General features: G+C 39.7%; 1 protein-coding gene across 1 annotated transcript; it reads right to left on the bottom strand.

Moving 5' to 3' along the window:
• Window positions 1-10,280: 10,280 nt before the first annotated feature.
• On the bottom strand, window positions 10,281-19,011 carry NXPH3 (neurexophilin 3). Its single transcript, XM_083147332.1, has 2 exons — window positions 18,370-19,011; window positions 10,281-14,065 (listed from the first exon to the last, which is right to left on the bottom strand). Exons 1-2 carry the CDS (start codon window positions 18,421-18,423, stop codon window positions 13,316-13,318), a joined length of 804 nt encoding a protein of 267 aa, XP_083003458.1. The 5' UTR covers window positions 18,424-19,011; the 3' UTR covers window positions 10,281-13,315.
• Window positions 19,012-20,214: the final 1,203 nt, after the last annotated feature.

The raw sequence follows: 20,214 nt of genomic DNA, 5'->3' as shown, positions 1-20,214 counted from the left end.
TTTGGTATGAACCCTTGGTGGGGAATGGTCCACACCCCCCGTAGTGACGCTACAGAGTGTAAGCATGCTCTGCTGGATTGCTGGTATCTGACAGCCGTCACAACACCTGGAGAGCCACAGGCCGAATGTAATCAGTATTGAGGTGGCATTTATCAAGTACATTCCATAAATTGATAGGCAGAAACGAGTTGGTAGCTATGGGAAACTTCTCTGACTCATCCACTTATTGAACTGCTTAATATATCAACTCCTACTTTGTTACTTAGCATGGTCCTGACACTAAAGCCACATAACACTACCTGTCTGCAGCTGACCTGGCCGCGGCCGATATAGCTAATCATATCAGCCGCCAGTATTGTGTGTGCACGATGTGAGATAACAGGACACGCCGTGTAGCCAAATCGATCTCATATTTAGAAGACATCAATCAGCGTTAACGATGCGTGGGAGCATGCATCGTTAACGATATTTAGTGTACAAACTAGACTGTGTAATATCACCGCAACAGTACTGTAAAGCCCCATGCACACTAGACAATATTGTGAACAATATCACTCATAAGCCCCTTTCTGAGCGATATTGTTCACAGTATTGTCTAGTGTGTACGGGGCTTTTACAGTACTGTTGTGGTGATCACTTTTGGTGCTGTTCAGTTCACCTGACTTGGCAGCTAGAATGTAAAGTAATCTGCTTTTTGGAGGGCTGACCATTTAAGACCAGGCTCCATGACAATACTAATTAATGTTAACATTAATATTGGATGTTATTTTATAGCATGAGCACTATTACCTAGTCTCATTTTCGCTATGCTTCAGTTACACTTGATTGACCTACCTTTTTTTGTTATATCATCAATATAAGGTTAGTATTTTTGGGGAGAGATGTCAGATGCGATTTTGTGTTGCTTATATTTTTTTGGACAAATATGTTTATTTGGATTTATTTTTGGAGAAAATTAGAAAACAAAATCACATAGGTCTTCATTGTGGTATTTTATTGTTTTATGTGTTATAGACATAAGGGGGGCAGTTAAAGAGACAATGTAAATACACCTTGTGACAATACAATATAGAATTATATTTATATTCCATACATATAACACTAAACATGATGACACTCTTGGAATGTCCTGGTGAGTCTGATTTTCCAGTCGTTCCCCCTGGAATAGTATCACACCCTCCCTCTTACTTCTCTAAAGTGGCTTGTGGCTAGGGATGGTGATGCAATTTGCTTCCCGTTATGTGATGCTACAAACCACAAAACCAAGCAGCAGAAGGTGGTGCTATAAAGATGCACATCATGCCAACACACCCACTACACTTGCTCATTGGACCTCCCCTGGGGTAAAATATGTGGGCAAAATATAACATAAATAATAATAATAATCTGATTAATATTCTAGCAGTTTGGAAAAGATTTGCTCATTTCCTATTCTTCTCCATTTTTCTGTCTACTCCAGGAGCGATCCTAAAGGGGAGATGTAAATGTATATTCATGCAGTGACTCAGGGCAAGGATGGTGCATTTCAGGAGGCTGACTTTGCTCTCCTGTGAGTCCACAGGACTCCCCGATATTGGGAAGCCTTACAGACATTCATGGAGTGTAGGCAAGGGGGCTCATTTGTGGTTCTTGCCTGCCTATGCAGTTTATGTAAATTTTTGTTCATGGTAAATGATAATGAATGTATCATTACACAATGAGAAGGTCTAGAACAGGCATGTCCAACGTTGGCCCTCCAGATGTTGTGAAACTGGTTGTGATGCTGGGATGTGTAGTTTCACAACATCTGGAGGGCCAACGTTGGACATGCCTGGTCTAGAAGGTGCTGGATAAATGAGCTGTAGAATCTTATTGGTTGCTATGGGTCTTTCACTTCAAAGAGCTCACACTTTAATACAATTTCGACTAGGTGACAAAAAACGTATTACAACATAAAGGTGGGTGTAACATGATGTCTGCCTCTCTTAAGAATAAACAATATAGATGAACAAAAATGAAAAGTTTGTGTGCATATTTATCTGAACATATATAGTAAATAGCTGCATGTATATCCTCCATACTGTATAAACTAAGACTATTTTAAGGAATTAAAAATGATAAGGAACTATAATGAGTGTACAGGGAATATACAGTCAGCTGTATAACTGCTGTTCAGCACAGAAACAGCTATACAGCTGTGTAAGTGTTTGTCCCCCAGTAATTACTTTGCTCTAATTAGATATTTTCGATCCGTACCAGGACACCCATTAGACTTTGCTGTAGATTATGTGAGCTTATTTACTTGTAATGACTTTCAGCTTAATTTAATCACCTTGGGTTTCAGTGTATGACGATCACTGGCCGTATCTTAAAGTGTTCTAATTGTCAAAACAGTGTAGGCAACCATCTTTTGGGATGAACCAATAATCATGTGAATGTATCTCATCAATTCATTAGGAATCAGTGGCCACTGAGGTGTGAGGCATACCTCCGTAATGATCTAATTGATAGGCCACATTCACAAATACATATTGCACTAGCCAACATAGCTGCCTCCACCGTGTGTATGTAAATGGTACTCTTTAATCCATCGGGGTTCTAGTTCTTTATGAAAACATTTTTTAACATGTTTTTTTTTCCACAGAAAAATGGGGATGCTGGATGCAGGATAGCTAAATTAGTCAATGTATAACTAGCAATGGATTATGATAGAGTGGAGATATAGATGGACAGACTGCTGCCATGCAAGACCTCCTAATTCCAAGGAATATTAGCACAGTTAGCCTTTGCAGAAGCTGAACGCACACAGACTGGAAGTTGTGATTGTGTGCAGGGTAGCCGAGAGGTACGCCGGGGCCCAGTAAAATTTTGGTGGCATGGTCTAATTACGGGAAGCATGGCCACCTCCCACAATTAGGCCACACCCCCAAAATGTTTGGGGTGTGTGTGAAAAAAACACTCTAAAGTCAAGGGGGGAGTATTATTGTCCTCCTTCCCTCAGCAGCAGCCCGGGAGGGACAGAGGGGGAAGGGGGTCAGACCAGGCCCCCCCGCTGGGCCCCTTCAGCAAGCCTGAGCCCAGGTAATTTGTACCCCCCTCTCGACAGCCTGATTGTGTGGAACAAAGAAGGTATTTGGCCACACAGACACCTCATCAATATCCATTGTCTATAATCCAACTTCGTTCATACTGGTCCTGATTTGTTGTTCCAAGCAAGCCAGAGGCATGTGTGAATTTATTCATCTATGAGATTGCACCACTCAATGGCTGTCAGAGCAGTGGTCATCATTACCAGCATGAATTTTACATGGTACAAAAGATCTGTTACATATATCTTACTTAAGGTGTGTGCACACGATGCGATTTGGTGCCACCGATATTAATTCGATATCGACAGCCTCCGGTATATGCTGCATTGACTAGAGAAACACTTTAGGATACGGAGGGGATAATTAACTTTGTGGATGTTCATTAAACGAAGCCAGGTTAAATGCCCTTTTAAATCATGCATTATGCAAACCACTAAATAAATATGCAAGCCATGTATAGAAAATCACACGGGAACATTTGGTACTGCTGACCATGGTCCTTATTCAGCATGTATTGCTTGTCAGAGAAGTTGCAGTGGATTCTGAGCAGAGAGCCGCCGCCCAGACAGAAAGAAAAAAACGCCCCTTTCAAAATTGCAAATGCATCGCAAACAGCAATGTATTTGCAGATTCTTTTGCAAACTTTTCCACCAGTCTAGGGCTTCCACTAATCTGCTCAAGAATCAGTCTGGAAGTGGTCTTTAGTGACACCAGAGATCCACCCAAAAAATGCCTGGGCACGCCTATGTTTTCACACACACACAAAATTCCATGTTTCTGCTCCTAAACTCTGGCTTCATAACAATCAAACTGCGGCTACTCTCCGACTTCTGTGCATTTTTTTGCGAATTGACCCTGCACATGCGCAATGCAAACCCTGCGCGTGCACAGTTATTCGGCAATCACGCAATTTGCAAATTCACTGGTTAACGATCCATGATTAATTAAACCCAATATAAAGAACAGTTTACAGTGGTGGTTTCTTCTTTCTATATATAAGTGGTGTAGCTATAGATTTAGCTCCCCCTGCTAAAATAATTTGTGCCTCCCCCCCCCCCCCCGCCTTCTTTAGTAAAACATGACAATGGTGCAGACTGGTAACCTGGGCCACTGTGCGCCACCATGTGTAGTGCTGCAGCTCCCCAGGAGTGATGTGCGCCCATGCGCCTGAAACATGACAGCCCTGAACCTGGCTTTGCAGCGGGGCTACCCATAGTATGTTAGCACTTTGCTGTATAATAAAGCACACGCAAAGTAGTGGTGCAATCGCACAAAAAATTGTGATTGCATTGCGGGGCAGAACCTTTGTAGTGCTTGCGAGTAATCACAATACTACAACCCTTAATGAATTAGGCCTGATTTTGTTCCTAGAGTATTATTGACCTCAATAGTAATAATTTCCAGTAATTTCCAATAAATTTTGAGTATCTCACATCTCAGAATATTGTTTACCAATAGAGGCCAAATGCTGGGTGATTAAAGAAGCAACAGAACAGCAGCATAGAGACACAGCGGTTATTTCTGTTTAAAAATGTGTTGCAAATTAGTAATGTATTAGAGCAATAACCAATAAAAAATATTATATGCAAACATAACTGTCTTCAAGGCATCCATCCAAAAATATATCCCATAATGAAGAAAAGGTGTTATATGGAATTGTCTTTGGAACTAGCACCCACCCCTATGTTATATTTGAAAACTACATGCACAGTTTCACAACCCAAGCACTTCAGCAGCATGGACTGACACTTGTGTGGCTGAACTGCTGGATTTTCACCACCAACTTGCCTCACCACCCACCAAAATAAACGTCGCCCCCTTTTGGGGCTTATGCCCAGGCATGTATATGGTCTTCTTTTGGGCAAGAGCTGCTGCCAGTGGTGCCTGACACAAATAACATCCGCATCATCAATATCCTCATTATGGTCAGATGCACAACTATCCCCCTCAACCGGTTGAACTTCCACACTTGCATCCTCAATTTCTATTATGTCACCATCTTTACTGTTCATCCCCACATTTGCAGAGGGTGCAGAAATACAGTGAGACTTGCAGCTTTGGAGAGGAAGACAAATGTTGGAAATTAACTTTGATCTTCACTTCATAAGCGTAAAGGCTCCGACAGCCCTGATTCTGAGCCATATTTTATTTGTGACAACCATTGTATTTGTAAAGAACTTATGTAAACATATATGCATTGACCAATTGATAACCCCTGATGAAGTCCAAATGACGAAACGCATTGGCTTTCTGTCTGAGGTTCATTCTACGTGTCTATGAATTCTGAAATTTGAATTCTGAAATACTGGATTAATATCTGCTGCAAATTAATTCTGTACAAAAATTTTATATTGGAAAATTTTATTAAAAATAGTTTTGGTACTTTTTTCCTAGAACGGCACCCATCGTATGCCATCGCATACCACCAATTAAGGTATGCGATGGGACCCGATTTTCGGGTCTAAAGACCTGCACTGTACAATTTTAATATTGTGTCGCATCGCATGCGATGTGATTTTTAATTGTACAGGCACCCAACTATGTTAAATGCACCCCCAATGTTAACGCCACCCCCACTATCAACGCCAACACGAAGCGTGTTGAGCGCTGCTAGCCCCGCGAGGGGCAGCGGTACGCGTCCTCCGGCCTTTTCATACCCCCACTATCCACGTCGGCGTGGAGTTGATTTTATATAGTGTGGCGAGTGCAGCGAGCCACCAAGCCCGAAGCGTGGGGAGCGGACGCGGAATATGTGTGAAGTAATCCCCGTCCCCTCGCGGGGCTCGCCACGCTTCGGGATCTGTGGCTCGCTATGCTCGTCACACTATATAAAATCAACTCCACGCCAACGTGGATAGTGGGGGTAGGAAAAGGTCGGAGGACGCGTACCGCCGTCGTGGCGTTAACAATGGGGGTGCATTTAACATAGTAATCATCACCCATCAGGGTGCCTGCACAATTAAAAAATCGGGTCTGATCGCATCGCATGCGATCGGGTCGCATGCGTTGCGATCGAAACGATGGCATAAGATGACAATCGTGGGCGCCGTGCTAGGAAACAAGTGCCATAGTTTTTTTTATTATATCCAGCGAATCACTGTAATATCACTTAAGAAGCATATGCTGGTGGTGGCACATCCAGAGGCGCACTCTATATACTTCTTTATATATATTCTTTATATATATATATATATATATGTATATATATATGATGAAAACAACACTCACCAATTTTTGTACAATTTCAACGAGTATTTATTTGCATCAGGGAAACTGACATACCACCATTGACGTAACGTTTCCGGGCTGGAAGTACGCGGTGCGTACCACACGGAATCGGTGGAAGTGACGCTCTTGCGTTCCCACTGCCGGTACCCGGCAGTGGATTCAGCTGAGAAACTGGTACAACTTAGGATTCGCCCGGACCGGAAGTAGATAAATCCCGGCGGCATCACACATTGTAAACTCATAATAATAGTCTCAAATTGCGGCCACATACTGGCTCAAAACAAAGATCTAAATGTACCATATAGAGCTAGTGTGGTCATTAAGTGAATCAGTATCAGTATATATAAATATATATATATAAAAACCTTGGATGCATGGTGAGAGCTTTCTTTCTGTAAAATTGTGATAACTAACAAACCTTATCACCATATCAGTGGCGCACACAGGGGGGGGGGGGGGGTTCGGAGTACCCATAAACCCCCTCAGGAGTCTAAGGGCCCTAGGATGAAAGCTGAGGGTCCCCTCTTTCCATGGGTATAAGAATTTTAAAAATCAGTCCTTGGGAACCGGAGATGTCTGTTAATTGCCTGTTAATTGCTCTTCCCAGTCAGATATTTCAGGTTCTGTCTGACTTAAAGTTTTTCTGGGGGTATATTCCAAAAGCTGGGACTCTCCCCCTTTGATGGACACTAGCAGCTTGTCTCTACTGTGCCCAGAACCAAAGATATCACCCTTCCAGCAGCTGGTTACTGCTCCAGTTCCACACATCTGGTATGTAGTTTTATATTCTCGTTGGCAGATTGCTCTGCCTCCTGAACTCTGATTACCCTAGTTCCCAATTCCATTTTGGCTCTAGTTTTTAATTCCATTAAAATCTAAGAAATCTATTTCCAGGAACTGGAGATATCTGCAGTCAAGCAAGCTGTCCTCCCACCAGAAAATTATTATTATTTATATACATTTGGTCTATCTATGATACTTTAACTGACCCGGCATATACTGGGTCACCTAAGTGTCCATCTCCGTGCTTTGCTCCGCCCCTCTGGTAACCCCCTTTTGAAAATTCTGCGTTTGCCCCTGCATATCTTAGTTAATTGGCATGATAGCAACTTAAATCAGTTCTGTAAGCTACCTTTGTATGGTTATTGTTTTTATGACTAATTATGTATTCAGATAAATGAACAAATATACAATTGGGTTGCATAACTTTGCGCACACACATAAGATAGTTCAGAATTGACAAATAGGTTTTTACTGTCCCTCTTTACTAGAGTTTCTATAGTTGATGTATGATTTCTGATCCTGGTTATTCACAAGAGAGATTGGCAGTGCAGAAATCACACCTGACCTATAAATATGTATTTAGTTTGGTCATATTTGTTTGACCAACCAGCACAGATGCAGTCATTTGGTGTTAAGGCTGACTGATTAAATTAAATTAAAGAAGATGCAAGACAGGATGCACTATCCTAAAAAATGCAGTTAATTTAAATAAAATACAGTTCTAGAGTTTTCCAGAGTTTGTTCCTGATGGGCACCAAAAGGATTGCTCCCAGTGTCACCCTTGATTTGCCTATGTACTGGCTGCTGGCCACGCATGCACCTTCACAGTTTTACCTGCAATTCTTCATGCCTATGACGTTAAGAAATGCTGCTAAGCATGCAATCAGTTTCCGGATTTATAGCATTCGAAATGGGTTGCCGGTGTATAGCATACATCCAATGGCCGAACACCATGGCAGATTGTAATTTTTAAATGACTTTATTTTTTGGGGCTGACCTCTCAGTTGATATCACTTACCTCTAAAAAAATGTGTACATTGCTAAACCTATATTCACCTCCCAAAATGGCTGTATTAATGATACTGCATTGAAACCCCTACTACTTAGTAAATCAATATACAGCATTTCTTATGAATATTAATTCAACCCCCCCCCCCTCCTCCTAAAACAGTTGCCTTGACCAGCATGATGTAGAAGAAAGATGTACTTTAAAAAGGACAGAAGATGTGAGGTAAAAGTGAGAAATGAAAAGTAAGAGCAGTAAGAGGGAGGGGGGAAGATGGATGTTGTGTAGCTACAGAACAGCTGCTGTTGGGATCAGTACAGAAAGATGCTGAGTTGAAAACGTGTGGACTGGTAATTAGTGATTAATAGTCTGAGCTACTGGGATCACACACACTGCTCTATGTGCCTCTGTGTTCGAACACACACCATATATATATATATATATATATATATATATATATATATATATATATATATATATATATATATATATATTTATTTCATCCATAAAGGACAGCACTACTCCTCACAACAATCATCAGCCGGGGTGTCCAAATCCAGAGGGAATACCAATGTGATGCTCCCACAATTGTAGATATTTGAAAAATAGACACACTCACCAGTCTTCTTTTCTTGCTTGCAAAGTTTTAATACATACCACAAAAGTATAAACTTGTGTGCACACTGAGGAGAGCAGAAGAGGGGGTCTTGAAAAAGGTCTTGCTGGAGACCGAAACTTTGACCGTACCCACTGTCATGTAAAGAAGTTTATACTTTTGTGGTATGTATTAAAACGTTGCAAGCAAGAAAAGAAGACCGGTGAGTGCGTCTATTTTTCAAATATATATATATATATATATATATATATATATATATATATATATCTATCGGGTGATACTTGAACAAGCAGAGGCACTCCAGCGGTCTTGTGAAAGCAAAAAGTTTTTACTGTGATAAACACTGTGTTTATCACAGTAAAAACGTTTTGCTTTCACAAGACCGCTGGAGTGCCTCTGCTTGTTCAAGTATCACCCGCTATCCATTGTGCCCGGAAGGCACCCGCGACAGTTTTTTCTTCACACCTGGAGTGCCGGGCTGACACAGCAACTATATATATATATATATATATATATATATATATATATATATATATATATATATATATATATATATATACGATGTAGTGGGGACAGCGGCACTCGGTTCAAATAAACGACACGCCAGACTTAGTTACCAATTAATTAGATATTTTTCTTATATTATTACAGAAAGATGGATATATACATTCCTGACCTCAAGCCAGTAGATAATTCACTTAGCTGGGATAACCAATAAATCTCCGACAGAGTGATCACCCCTTATTCTCTGTGCATGTGCTCTCCTCTGTGACCAAACTGCAAGTGGACCAAACTGCAAGTGAGTTGCACTTGCAGTTTGGTCACCGAGGAGAGCACATGCACAGAGAATAAGGGGTGATCACTCTGTCGGAGATTTATTGGTTATCCCAGCTAAGTGAATTACCTACTGGCTTGAGGTCAGGAATGTATATATCCATCTTTCTGTAATAATATAAGAAAAATATCTAATTAATTTGAAATTCCACTAAGAAGTTTTATCTCTAGTTCCCACCCAACCGGGTACCAAGTGAACTACCTTCAAAAGGGAAATATACAAACCAATATGAAGAAATACACTTACATGGTGATTTTTTCCGAATCATGCAAACAGAAGCTCTTTCTCAAAACTTCTAAAGAAACTCTTTTTACCTAAACCATATAAAAGAAATTTCATCTTTTTAAACGATCAAAAGATTCAAGAGAATTATATAATAACCGTACCCCTGATGAAATCTCGCTGAGACGAAACGCGTTGGGTACTTGTTCTCTTCGAGATATATGGAACACCAGTAAAACAAGAATTGATGAGAAAAGATGTATTGTATTTTATTTGTTGAATATTAATTTTTTAATAAATGTTTTGATATATGTCAAAAAAAAATCTAATTTTTTTAAGGAGTGAAAAAAATTGGAATTATCTAACCAACTAATATTGGGGCGCTTAAGTAACACTATTGGGGTGATATATATAATATATATATGAATATATAGAATAAATAATATAGATATGTATTATAAATCAAGAATTCTATAAATTATAGAATAAATCTAAAACACATGCGATAGATAAAACATAAAATATAGTCAACAGTATTGTTTATTGATCACAGACAGTATTTTTATGCGATTAACGTACAGAGATATTTTCCATATTGCACAGAACCCCAATAATGATATAACCAACATCTCCCACCACTACATATGGTATAGTTGTAAACATCAAGGATAATAGTAGACTCTTTAAGCCTCTTTGAAGATAACTGTGTTGAGTTTTATGGATCCTGCAATATAGGAATTAATGGGTTGGCTCTTACGAAAATGCTGTGATGCAATGACTGTGACATGTTCAGAGATTTGTCCCACGAGTTAGGGTAAAGCAGGCATGTCACAGCAGACCTCAGAGTCAGGAGGCAATCTTCCTAAATTTTTAATTTCAAAATAAGTGACTTTACACCTGTAACCAATAGCATACTGTATATTTAGCTTTATCTGGAAAAAGGGAGTCAGCTACAGAGAATAACACACATTACACATTACATAAAAAATATATCCTATCACAACCCTTTAAGCAATATTTTGAGATTGTGATCATTTTATAGCCCCGTTAGTAAATACGTTTGTGTGAGTAAAGTTCTCACTTCCTAATATACTATAGATTTGAATTTTGTATTGCTCTAAAGTTTACTTTGGTGATTAAATGAATTATATGGAATATTTACCATTAGATATTTCTGCATAAGAGCTGATCACTGACAATACATTAACAACTCTTTATTATCAATTCAGCCCTAAATACCTCTTGTGTTTGATGTTCCTTCATTGTTCTCATTAACGGATAATCACATACCACACCAAATGAAAGTGGACCTGTCGCTTTCACACAGTGGAGGAAGCCAGTTGGTGGGTAGAATCAATATTCATAAAGTTTGAAGTTTCTGTTAATTATCTTCGAACTAGCAGCCATTTTGTGAGCTTAAACAATATTCCGTAGAAGCAGTAATTTTATAAGGAAATAGTGTAATAATAAGATTGATAATAATGATAATGTTATTTATTTAGCACTTTTCTCCCAATAGGACTCAAAGTGCTTTACATTTACCTCTACAGCACAAAAATACAAAACAAGCTTATTGGTGGATATTGGTGAAATGCTTGAGAGAACAGGACAATCCTGATTCTATTTTTGAAGGATTCTACAGTGGGAGCCTCTCGCACTCTGAGGGGGCTTTTTTGGTTCACTATTTCTGATAAATTCCTTCTTAGATGGACAAAACCATGTGCACTGCAGGGGGGCAGATGTAAAAGGTGCAGAGAGAATTAGATATCGGTGAGTTATTTTGTTTCTGTGCAGGGAAAATACGGACTGCATTATTTTTACACTGCAATATAGATCTCACTTTGAAGTAAAACCCCACCCAAATCTAATTCTCTCTGCACAAGTAACATCTGCCCCACCTGCAGTGCACATGGTTTTGTCCATCTAAGAAGGATTTTGTCAGAAAGGGTGAACGAAAATAACCCCCAGAGTTCCATAGAGTCAGAGCCACAAAGCTGTAAATTCAACCCCCAGATTAGTTTAGGGAGATTCTAGGAACAGTTAATAGTCCATCACCTGCAGATCACAGTAGTCGAGAGGGGCAATAAGGAATCAGAAGCTGCTTTAAGTACCTTGGGCTCTGGTCATGAAGGGCTTTGAAAGTCACTGGGGTTTATTTACTAAGATGGGAGTTCTGTTGAAGATGGGATGTTGCTATGGGCAGCCAATCAGATTCTATTGATTATCTTCTAGAAGATGCTAACTAAAAAAGACATAGATTCTGATTGGTTGCCATAGCAACATCCCATCATTAATAGAACTCCCATCTTACTAAATACACTCCACTAAGTCAATCTTAAAAAGCAATTTGCCATGTTACTGGTAGCTATTGAAGGGAGTAGAGAATGGGTGTAATGTGGCTGGAACAGGGCTTGTTGGTTAATAGCCTGCAATCATTTTGACAATGATGTCATCCCCTAACGAGTTGATAGACTGGATTATCCTGTATGTTGATTCAGTCAACAAAAATTCCGACCAGTGTGTAAGTGACATGTGAAGCAACTTCCTATAAATTTAAGGTCTTTTAGCAATAAAATAGAAAGTCCTGTGAAACTTTGACATGTAGCTGTAATATATAAGCCAAAAATACTAAAGTAAAATTGGTTCCAGTGGAGCACAGTGACATAAACTTCAGTTCAGAATAAGTGAATAGTGATGAATAAGCTATTAGATAACCTTGAAATGAAGACTGACTGGTAGACAGCAGTAACATATAGAGTATAAAATAGGAAAAGAATGAAAGACAATTTGGTAAGTGACAGGTAGAATTACTAAATCTGATATTAAATCTTTCCTACTATTATTGTGGACTAATAATGACTAATAATAATCCAGCTTGTGCTCTAAGAATAACTGAACTGGGGCTGGAGATCCATGAACCAGGTATCCATAGTACCAATTTCAATTACATTTCTGCGGGTGCCTTATTTTTCAATGCATATCATCCCTTGTTCCTTAAATATCTTTCTGCACAGGCAATTTTTCTAAATGTCATGATGCATATGCAATGTTTAATAGTAAGTAGCTTGCTTAGTGATTAAAACCAGATCATTCCCAGTCACTGGCATAATATTTTTGCAGGACCTTCACTCCATCATGTCTTCTCTGACAGTGTTTTAAGAAACACAGCTGTCGACAACATTGGTGCTAACTTAGACCTTTCTCTGTGGTTTTTCGGGAACAGAAGAACCAGTTCATTTTATTTGTAGATGGAGGCAAACATAGTAGACACTACGGACCTCCGAAGATTTTGCTTCTTGGAGACCATACAGTATATTTTAAGGGTGTGTTAGGAACTAAGATACAACAATATAGTTGTTACATCATTGGGTATATTGACATAATTCAAGCTTCACGTCCAACACATCACTTACACAGCTTTCTGTCCACTTTCTCCACAAATACACACACCACAATTGACCAGACCAAGGCACAGGAAGTCCATAAAAAGATAGACCCAAAGTTAGCCAAATGTAGGCTATTCCACAGCTCTCAGTACTTTTATAATTTCATTGTATTCATCCTGATGGTGAGTATGGGGAGCTACTGTGGTAATTATAGTCAGGGCAGACCTTCTGCACCAGTCTGTAATCTGTTGTGTAAAATGAGACATAAACACAAACAATCTTGAATGGATGTGAGCATGTCCACGAGACCTTGCTACGAGTTTGCTGCTGGTGGCATGTCTTTGATGGGTCATGGGGGCAGAGACCTGTTTTAATTGCTTTATCTACTTTCTCAAACTCCACACGACAGTTGAAAATCTTTGATTCCTTTGCTTCTGCATACATTTGCTGCTCCAAGTCAAAGTCAAGGACTTTGGATGGTGGGACAAGGCTGACAGACACATTTCCCTGGCCTGTTGAGTTGTGGAGGAAGTATACACTGAATGACCCATTACCATGGTCCACCACCTTTCCTGTGATGAGGAGATTCAGCTTAACTGTCTTGATATTGGAGTAGAAGTCCCCCCAACCAAAGACTTTCTTAGCTCTTCCTGTTGACCTCAGCATCGATTGACGTTTGACCCTAGCTGGAATTGGTGGATCCTGATTATGACCCAGTTCTGAAAGGCTATTCAGGACATCCCAAAATTCAGGTGAGTTGGAGAGAAGTTGAAGCACAGTTGAGTTTAAAGGGCTGGAGTTGCGAGATCGGGGTGGAGAAGGAGAACGTCTCCTGGGGATTCGAGGCCTGGCGTGGTGCTTGGCATCTGATTGATCTTCATCATCTGGCTCACTTGAAGAGTCTTCCTGGCCACAAATCACCTGAGGGTAAAACAGAAGGCAAATGACCTCTAAGAGAAAAAGAACAGTTAAATATACACATACATTTCTTGTACTGAAAATATAACAGACCTTATTTGTTTTGCATTTCCTTCACTCACTTTAATCTTCCTCCTGTCCTTTCCTTTATTGATATGCTCTCACCTGAATCTCCCAGCAATAACAGATGCTGCTACAAATAATTAGTGGTACTGAGTACTAATCAGTGTAACCAGTTTAATGAGAGCTGAGTAATGTGCAGGCACCTGACCTACACCCCCTGGGTATCACAATGTCAAAGAGGTATTTGAAAAAAGAGAGCACTACACAACTCACAGGCACAATATGTTAACTGCAGATGTCAAAAGAAACCACTTTCAGATACAGAGGTCATACTGTAGATAATCAAACACCCCCCTATTACACAGCTAGTACCGTCTCTTAAAACAATATCAACTCATAGTTCACACAGTATTAATTGTGAACTTTATGCAGATTTATATATTCAGGAGGAATATTTTGGATAGTTAAAAGGAAAAAAATCTTGATCTATCTAGTGCTATTATTTTTATTTGAAGGCCCATGTACACATAAGTACATGACTACAAAATATAGTACATTGCAGATGCACAACTAAGATGTGTAATAGGAAAGTATCCTAAAGTAATAATAGCTGTGTAAACACAGATTGTTAGCGCTGTGGGTTGTACATAGAGGAAGGCCATTAAAACATACAGTACCCACAGTCTAAATGGTTAATTTTGACAAAAGTGGGATAACCATGGAGACAGATAAATAGGGGCAGCTGGTAAATGAGCTTTGTCCATAGGGAGATGTGCTGAGACTAACAGACAGATATATACCAAAGTAAATCTTGATACAACATAGCACAGTTATCAGCACTTGATGACAAGTATACATGACAAACTACACTATCTGTCTAATAAAGCATATCAGACAACATGTATAGTAACAAATTACCATAGTCATTATACAATGTTGACAGGTCACCCTGCCAACACTGAGCAGGCTGGCACTTATTAATGCACCGTCACAAAATATTAGCGATGTATAACTAACTAATCATGTGAATGAATAATACAACAGATACATGCTTTAATTAAAGAACACATTATAATAAAACATACATTTTCATACATTATGAAATGCTACATCAACAACTGCTCACAAGTATAAATCATTGGTGAAAAAAGTAATGGTGTCATAATAGAACTTGGTACTTAGTGACAATAGAAAAATACCCACAAATTGATATGCGTAATATTTGGACCCAGTATGTGTTGAAAGATTAATAAAACCTTAAATATTAAACAGCGGTATTTTCAAATGCTATACTACTATGCAAGTACAGCTGAGGCAATAAAACATAAAATAGAATAACAAATTATAAAACTAAATGACTCTTATGTCTTATATTAATAGTCCTACATATGGTGACAAATCTTGGTTAATGGTGATGTAAGTGGAGACAAACAAAGAATGTACAGATATAAAACACTTGATGGCCTGTAGAGTGCATCAGACAACATAAATTGAGATAATAATATATACAGCAATATTCTACACTGACAGCAAAGACCAATTATACAATATCGTGACTGAAGGCTGCATAAAAATCACATTGTTACAAAATGGCTGTTACAGGAGAAGGTAGCATCTGCTAAATGAGCCCACAAATCCATGGAGGCACAGAAATGTTACACACAGCTACAAAATAACACAATCAATCAGGAAAGCCAGCTATGTATGGACTAGTCCTATATATATATATATATATATATATATATATATATATATATATATATATATATATATAGCAGATCACAATGGATTTTTGGAAGAACTATAAACTATTTGTTCCAGCCCAGCCTAAGAATATTAGCTAGAAAGGTCTGTAAAATCTACACTGTGGTCACTCTACATAGGAAACCATACAGTGCTGGAGCCAGTCCTAGAGACCTGCAATCAATATATCACTTGGTATAAAAACATGACTGGAACCCTTGAATAGTTCTTACAGAACATACATGAAACCTCTACAATCAATTGGTCATATTATATTGTATAACTTTTAAAAGCTGTCTGCTGTGCCCTGGTAATCTACCCAGATATCCCCACAGATTTGACCCAGTATAGTCATTAAGTTATCCAGATCAATGACACACTCAATGAATGAATACCCTACACTGTCTGAACTTTAAATATATCTCTCATTACACCACAATGGTCCCAGGTGGAATAGGCCTTTTAACGTATTGGCCCTGTCAATGTCAATAGGTCATTTGATGACCAATTGGTATTGACAGTTTACATGCACTGAAAATAAGCTATATTCAGATGCAAACACAAGCCAATATACTTATTTGGTAAGGGGGATTGGTGAAATATAACAAAGGTCATTAGCACCTGGTTTTACAAAGGTTTGAGCATTTAATTAGATATGTAACAGCAATAAGGTCATGTTACTTACATACCCTTTAACCTGGTCATATAACCTTTTGATTTATCTATATCCATTATTTAATTAGCAGGTTGTAATTATATAATTGTGTGTGTGTGTATATATATATATATATATATATATATATATGTATATATATTATAATATAATTTAGTGTATATATGTTAATTCATAAAATTACCTGTAACCATCTGGAGTCATTAACTTGTACCTATGTAATCCTGTTATATATTTCATCACCTATGTATGATGCTATGAAAAGCTTTGGAGCCACATACATTTTATGAATAATAATAAGCAGGAAACTTATTTTTGTTACATTGTATCTGAATGAGCAATTACACACAGTATATAGCTGTCACATAGGTCTTATATTATGATGACCCTTTACCTAATTAACATTGAAATATTAGGGAATTTATAAACAGACTAAAAATGTTAATATGAATCGTCTCTTTAAGGTGTAACTGTAATTATTTTATTTTTGCATATTCATAAAATTAAAATATTTGACATAACCATGTAAACCATTAAAGTGTACAGTAACTGCCTTTACAGTATATCCCAGAACTGTCATTTAATCCATCAAAGTAAGCCCACTACTGCAGATTTCTGCCCCCCCACAGTAAAATGACCCTAGAACTTATTAAACATCTCTCACATTAGACCTCTGCAATGATGCTGTCTCTTTAACCCATCAAAATGTGTCCAAGTCTTTATGTCTGCTTCAACACTAACATGTTCCTTCTACCCTACAGATGTTACACACTATCATTAGTATATTTCAAGATACGTTTCTCTGCACCTTTAACCCATAAAAACCTGTAATGGTCTGTAAATGTCTTCTTCAACATCAAACTGGCCCTTTAACCCATTTAAGCCTCTCAATCTGATAATACATGTCATTCTTCCTTTTATCCATCAGAAGCGTGTCCAGGGCTGTGGATATCTGCTCCTGTACTGGAGTGACCTTTTAACCCATTAAGCAAATATCTGCTATCTTTAATTATACAAGGTGATGTCACTATAACCCATGGTAAACATACCCAGGTTTGTCGATCACCACCAGATCCTGTCATTAGATTATAGAGAGCGCCTGACAGCACTGTAGGTGTCTTTGATCGTGTCTGAGATTCTCCCTTTAACCCAGGTAAAAGCACAGACAGACATCTAGAAACTGACCCATTAACCCATTCAACATGTCACTGTAATTATTGTGTTATCTCCAATTGTACACGGATTGTTTAACATATTAAACAAGCTTCTGTCTGCAGATCTGTAAATCCCTCTGCCAATAGATGTGACTGACACTTTAACCCATTAAAACCTCGCAGTAATAAAATCCCTTCAGATCCATCAGCATCTTGCAGTTCCGATATTACAAACCATAGGGAAAAGCCATACTTTACATACCCTAAGGTCTAACACGTTGGATGTGCGCTGTACTGTGCGTCTACTATGTCAGACCTGCCATCCAGACGTCCAATATTACATTACCCACACGCCCCCTGTACCGTAGATAGTCATATGTACATATACCATTACATAGCTTCCATCCAGCAACAGGTAGGCAGAGGGGGTAACAGCAGCAGCCATCCTGCTAATGACACCAGTGATGAAATCAGCCCTTATTACTAAAAGCTTAGCGTCCGATCTGCCCATACACACAGTATACAATAGCACATATACAATAGCAAGATCAGAGCCAGGAGAGCAGCAGGTGTGACAGCAGGGAGTGAGGGCAGCATGAAGGAGGATATCAGCAGCCACATATACCCTCTAGGGTGATACAGACACAACACAGAGATATAGATCCACCACTTACCAGATAGATGCTGCCTTGGACCAGGAATATAAAGCAGCATTGTGTGAGCTGCATGGTGCTCAGTGGCTGAGTCCTGGAGCGTCCACTCACCTGCGGGCAGCATCCATGTGTACGCTGGGAATACAGAGATCTAGCACAGATGCTCCCTGACCACCGCGCTACTGCTCTGCCTCCGTCTCTGGCACTTCTCAGCTCTTTCTCCCCCCTACATAGGTGACTGGTCCCCGCTACTCTCCCTCCGCCTCTCCCCCTCTCTAGCACATCACTCCCTGTGTAACTCACGGACCATCACTCCTTTCTACACTCTCTTCCCTCACTTGCCCTCTCACTGCTGTCTCTCTCTCTCTTCCACCTGCTCTCTCCTTCCTCTGCCCGCACACACCTTTCTCCTTTCCTCCAGCTCTCATTGGCTCATCCCTCTTCTGCCTGTTCCCTCTCTTTCTCGATCATCCCTTGCTTGCCAGGTCCAAGGTTCTGCCTGTCTTCCCCAGGTTCGGGCTGTCACCCCCCTCCGCACTCTACCTTCCTCTTCCCTTCTCCCTCTCTCTATCTGACCTTCTATCTCCCTCCCTTCTTCTCTCCTCCCCTCAGACACTCTCCTACTGTCTGTCTGTCTGTCTGTCTCTCTCTCTCAGCCTTCATCCATGCCTCTCTATTTCTCTCACGTACTGTAGTAGTTAACCCCAACACACTCACACCTCCCCCCCCTACACCCTCTGCACCTTGTTATCCCCCGCCTCTTATGTGTTTTCATGCTTTTACTTATCCCCCCACCACCCAACTCCCATTTATATTTGCTCCCCATATTTTCCCTCCTCCGCCCCTTAACACTAGGGGGCTCTCCTAGTGTCACTGCTACCAGATTATTTTATAAATAACACCTAAATGATCGCTGGTAGCTGCTACCAGGTTGTGTGCCCAGCAGGACCACCCATGTCTAACACTCTCTCCTCTGCCTGTCTCTTTCCTGACTCTCTCTCCCTCTCTCTTCCCCTCTTTCTCTCTCTCCCCCTCTCTCTCCGGCATGCACTGGGTCAATATGTCAGGTTACAGACAAGGCTTTTTCAATTAAATTGATGTTTAGACAGACATTTCCATCTCTGCGTGTTAATGCCAGAGAATGGATGGACCACTGCTATTTCAGTCTCAGGAAGAAACCTGATAGAGTGATACCAGCTAGTGTGAGGAATTACATACAAAGAGTTATACTGTAGAAGTAAAAAAGAAGATGTTGTACATAGACCATATGAATGAATGCATGCTAGTTGACATACTGTACAGTAGCTACTGGGTGATGTTGGGTTGTGCATTCATATAGAGTATTAGGAGGAGTTCTACAGTAATAGGATGTGGTATAGGGATAGATTATATAGATAATAACAGGAGTTATGTGGACAGGCTATGCTGAGTAATAAGAGGAGTTATAGAGACACTTATATGGAGTTATCAGAGCAATTATAGAGAGATGTTGTATAAAGTTACAGGTAAAGTTAAAAAGGGGACAGATGTCCTGAAAAGTGATACATTGCACAGTGGTTAAGTAGAAACCAATCAGCTCCCAACTGTCGTATTACAGGCTGTGTTTGAAAAATGACAGTTGAGAGCTGTTTGCCTGAATGGTAGTTTATTACCCTTCACATTAATACCAGTGCATACATGCAGAGGTTTATTTGTCTGCTACAGGAGGGAGTGCCGCCAAAGGAATGTTATGCTGTAATCGCATCATAGTGGCCCCACCTCCTGGTATAAAATGCCACTGTTATCAGAATTTTGTTATCCAGCCAACTGGGCTGCCCAGTTCAATTGGTAAGTGGTAGTCAGTGGGAAGCCAAGATTTGGGAGCTT

The sequence above is a fragment of the Crinia signifera genome, chromosome 6 (genome assembly GCF_055691185.1).
Source record: "Crinia signifera chromosome 6, ASM5569118v1, whole genome shotgun sequence".
NCBI classification, from domain to species: domain Eukaryota; kingdom Metazoa; phylum Chordata; class Amphibia; order Anura; family Myobatrachidae; genus Crinia; species Crinia signifera.
Note: the sequence above shows the minus strand (reverse complement) of the source record. Positions and strands in the feature narration are given on the sequence as shown.

Coding starts and splice junctions, on each gene's coding strand:
- NXPH3 (XM_083147332.1), bottom strand. CDS start 18,423: ATGCAGCTCACACAATGCTGCTTTATATTCCTGGTCCAAGGCAGCATC. Junction 14,066..18,369: donor TCCAAGGCAGCATCTATCTG/GTAAGTGGTGGA, acceptor TTTTACCCTCAG/GTGATTTGTGGCCAGGAAGA.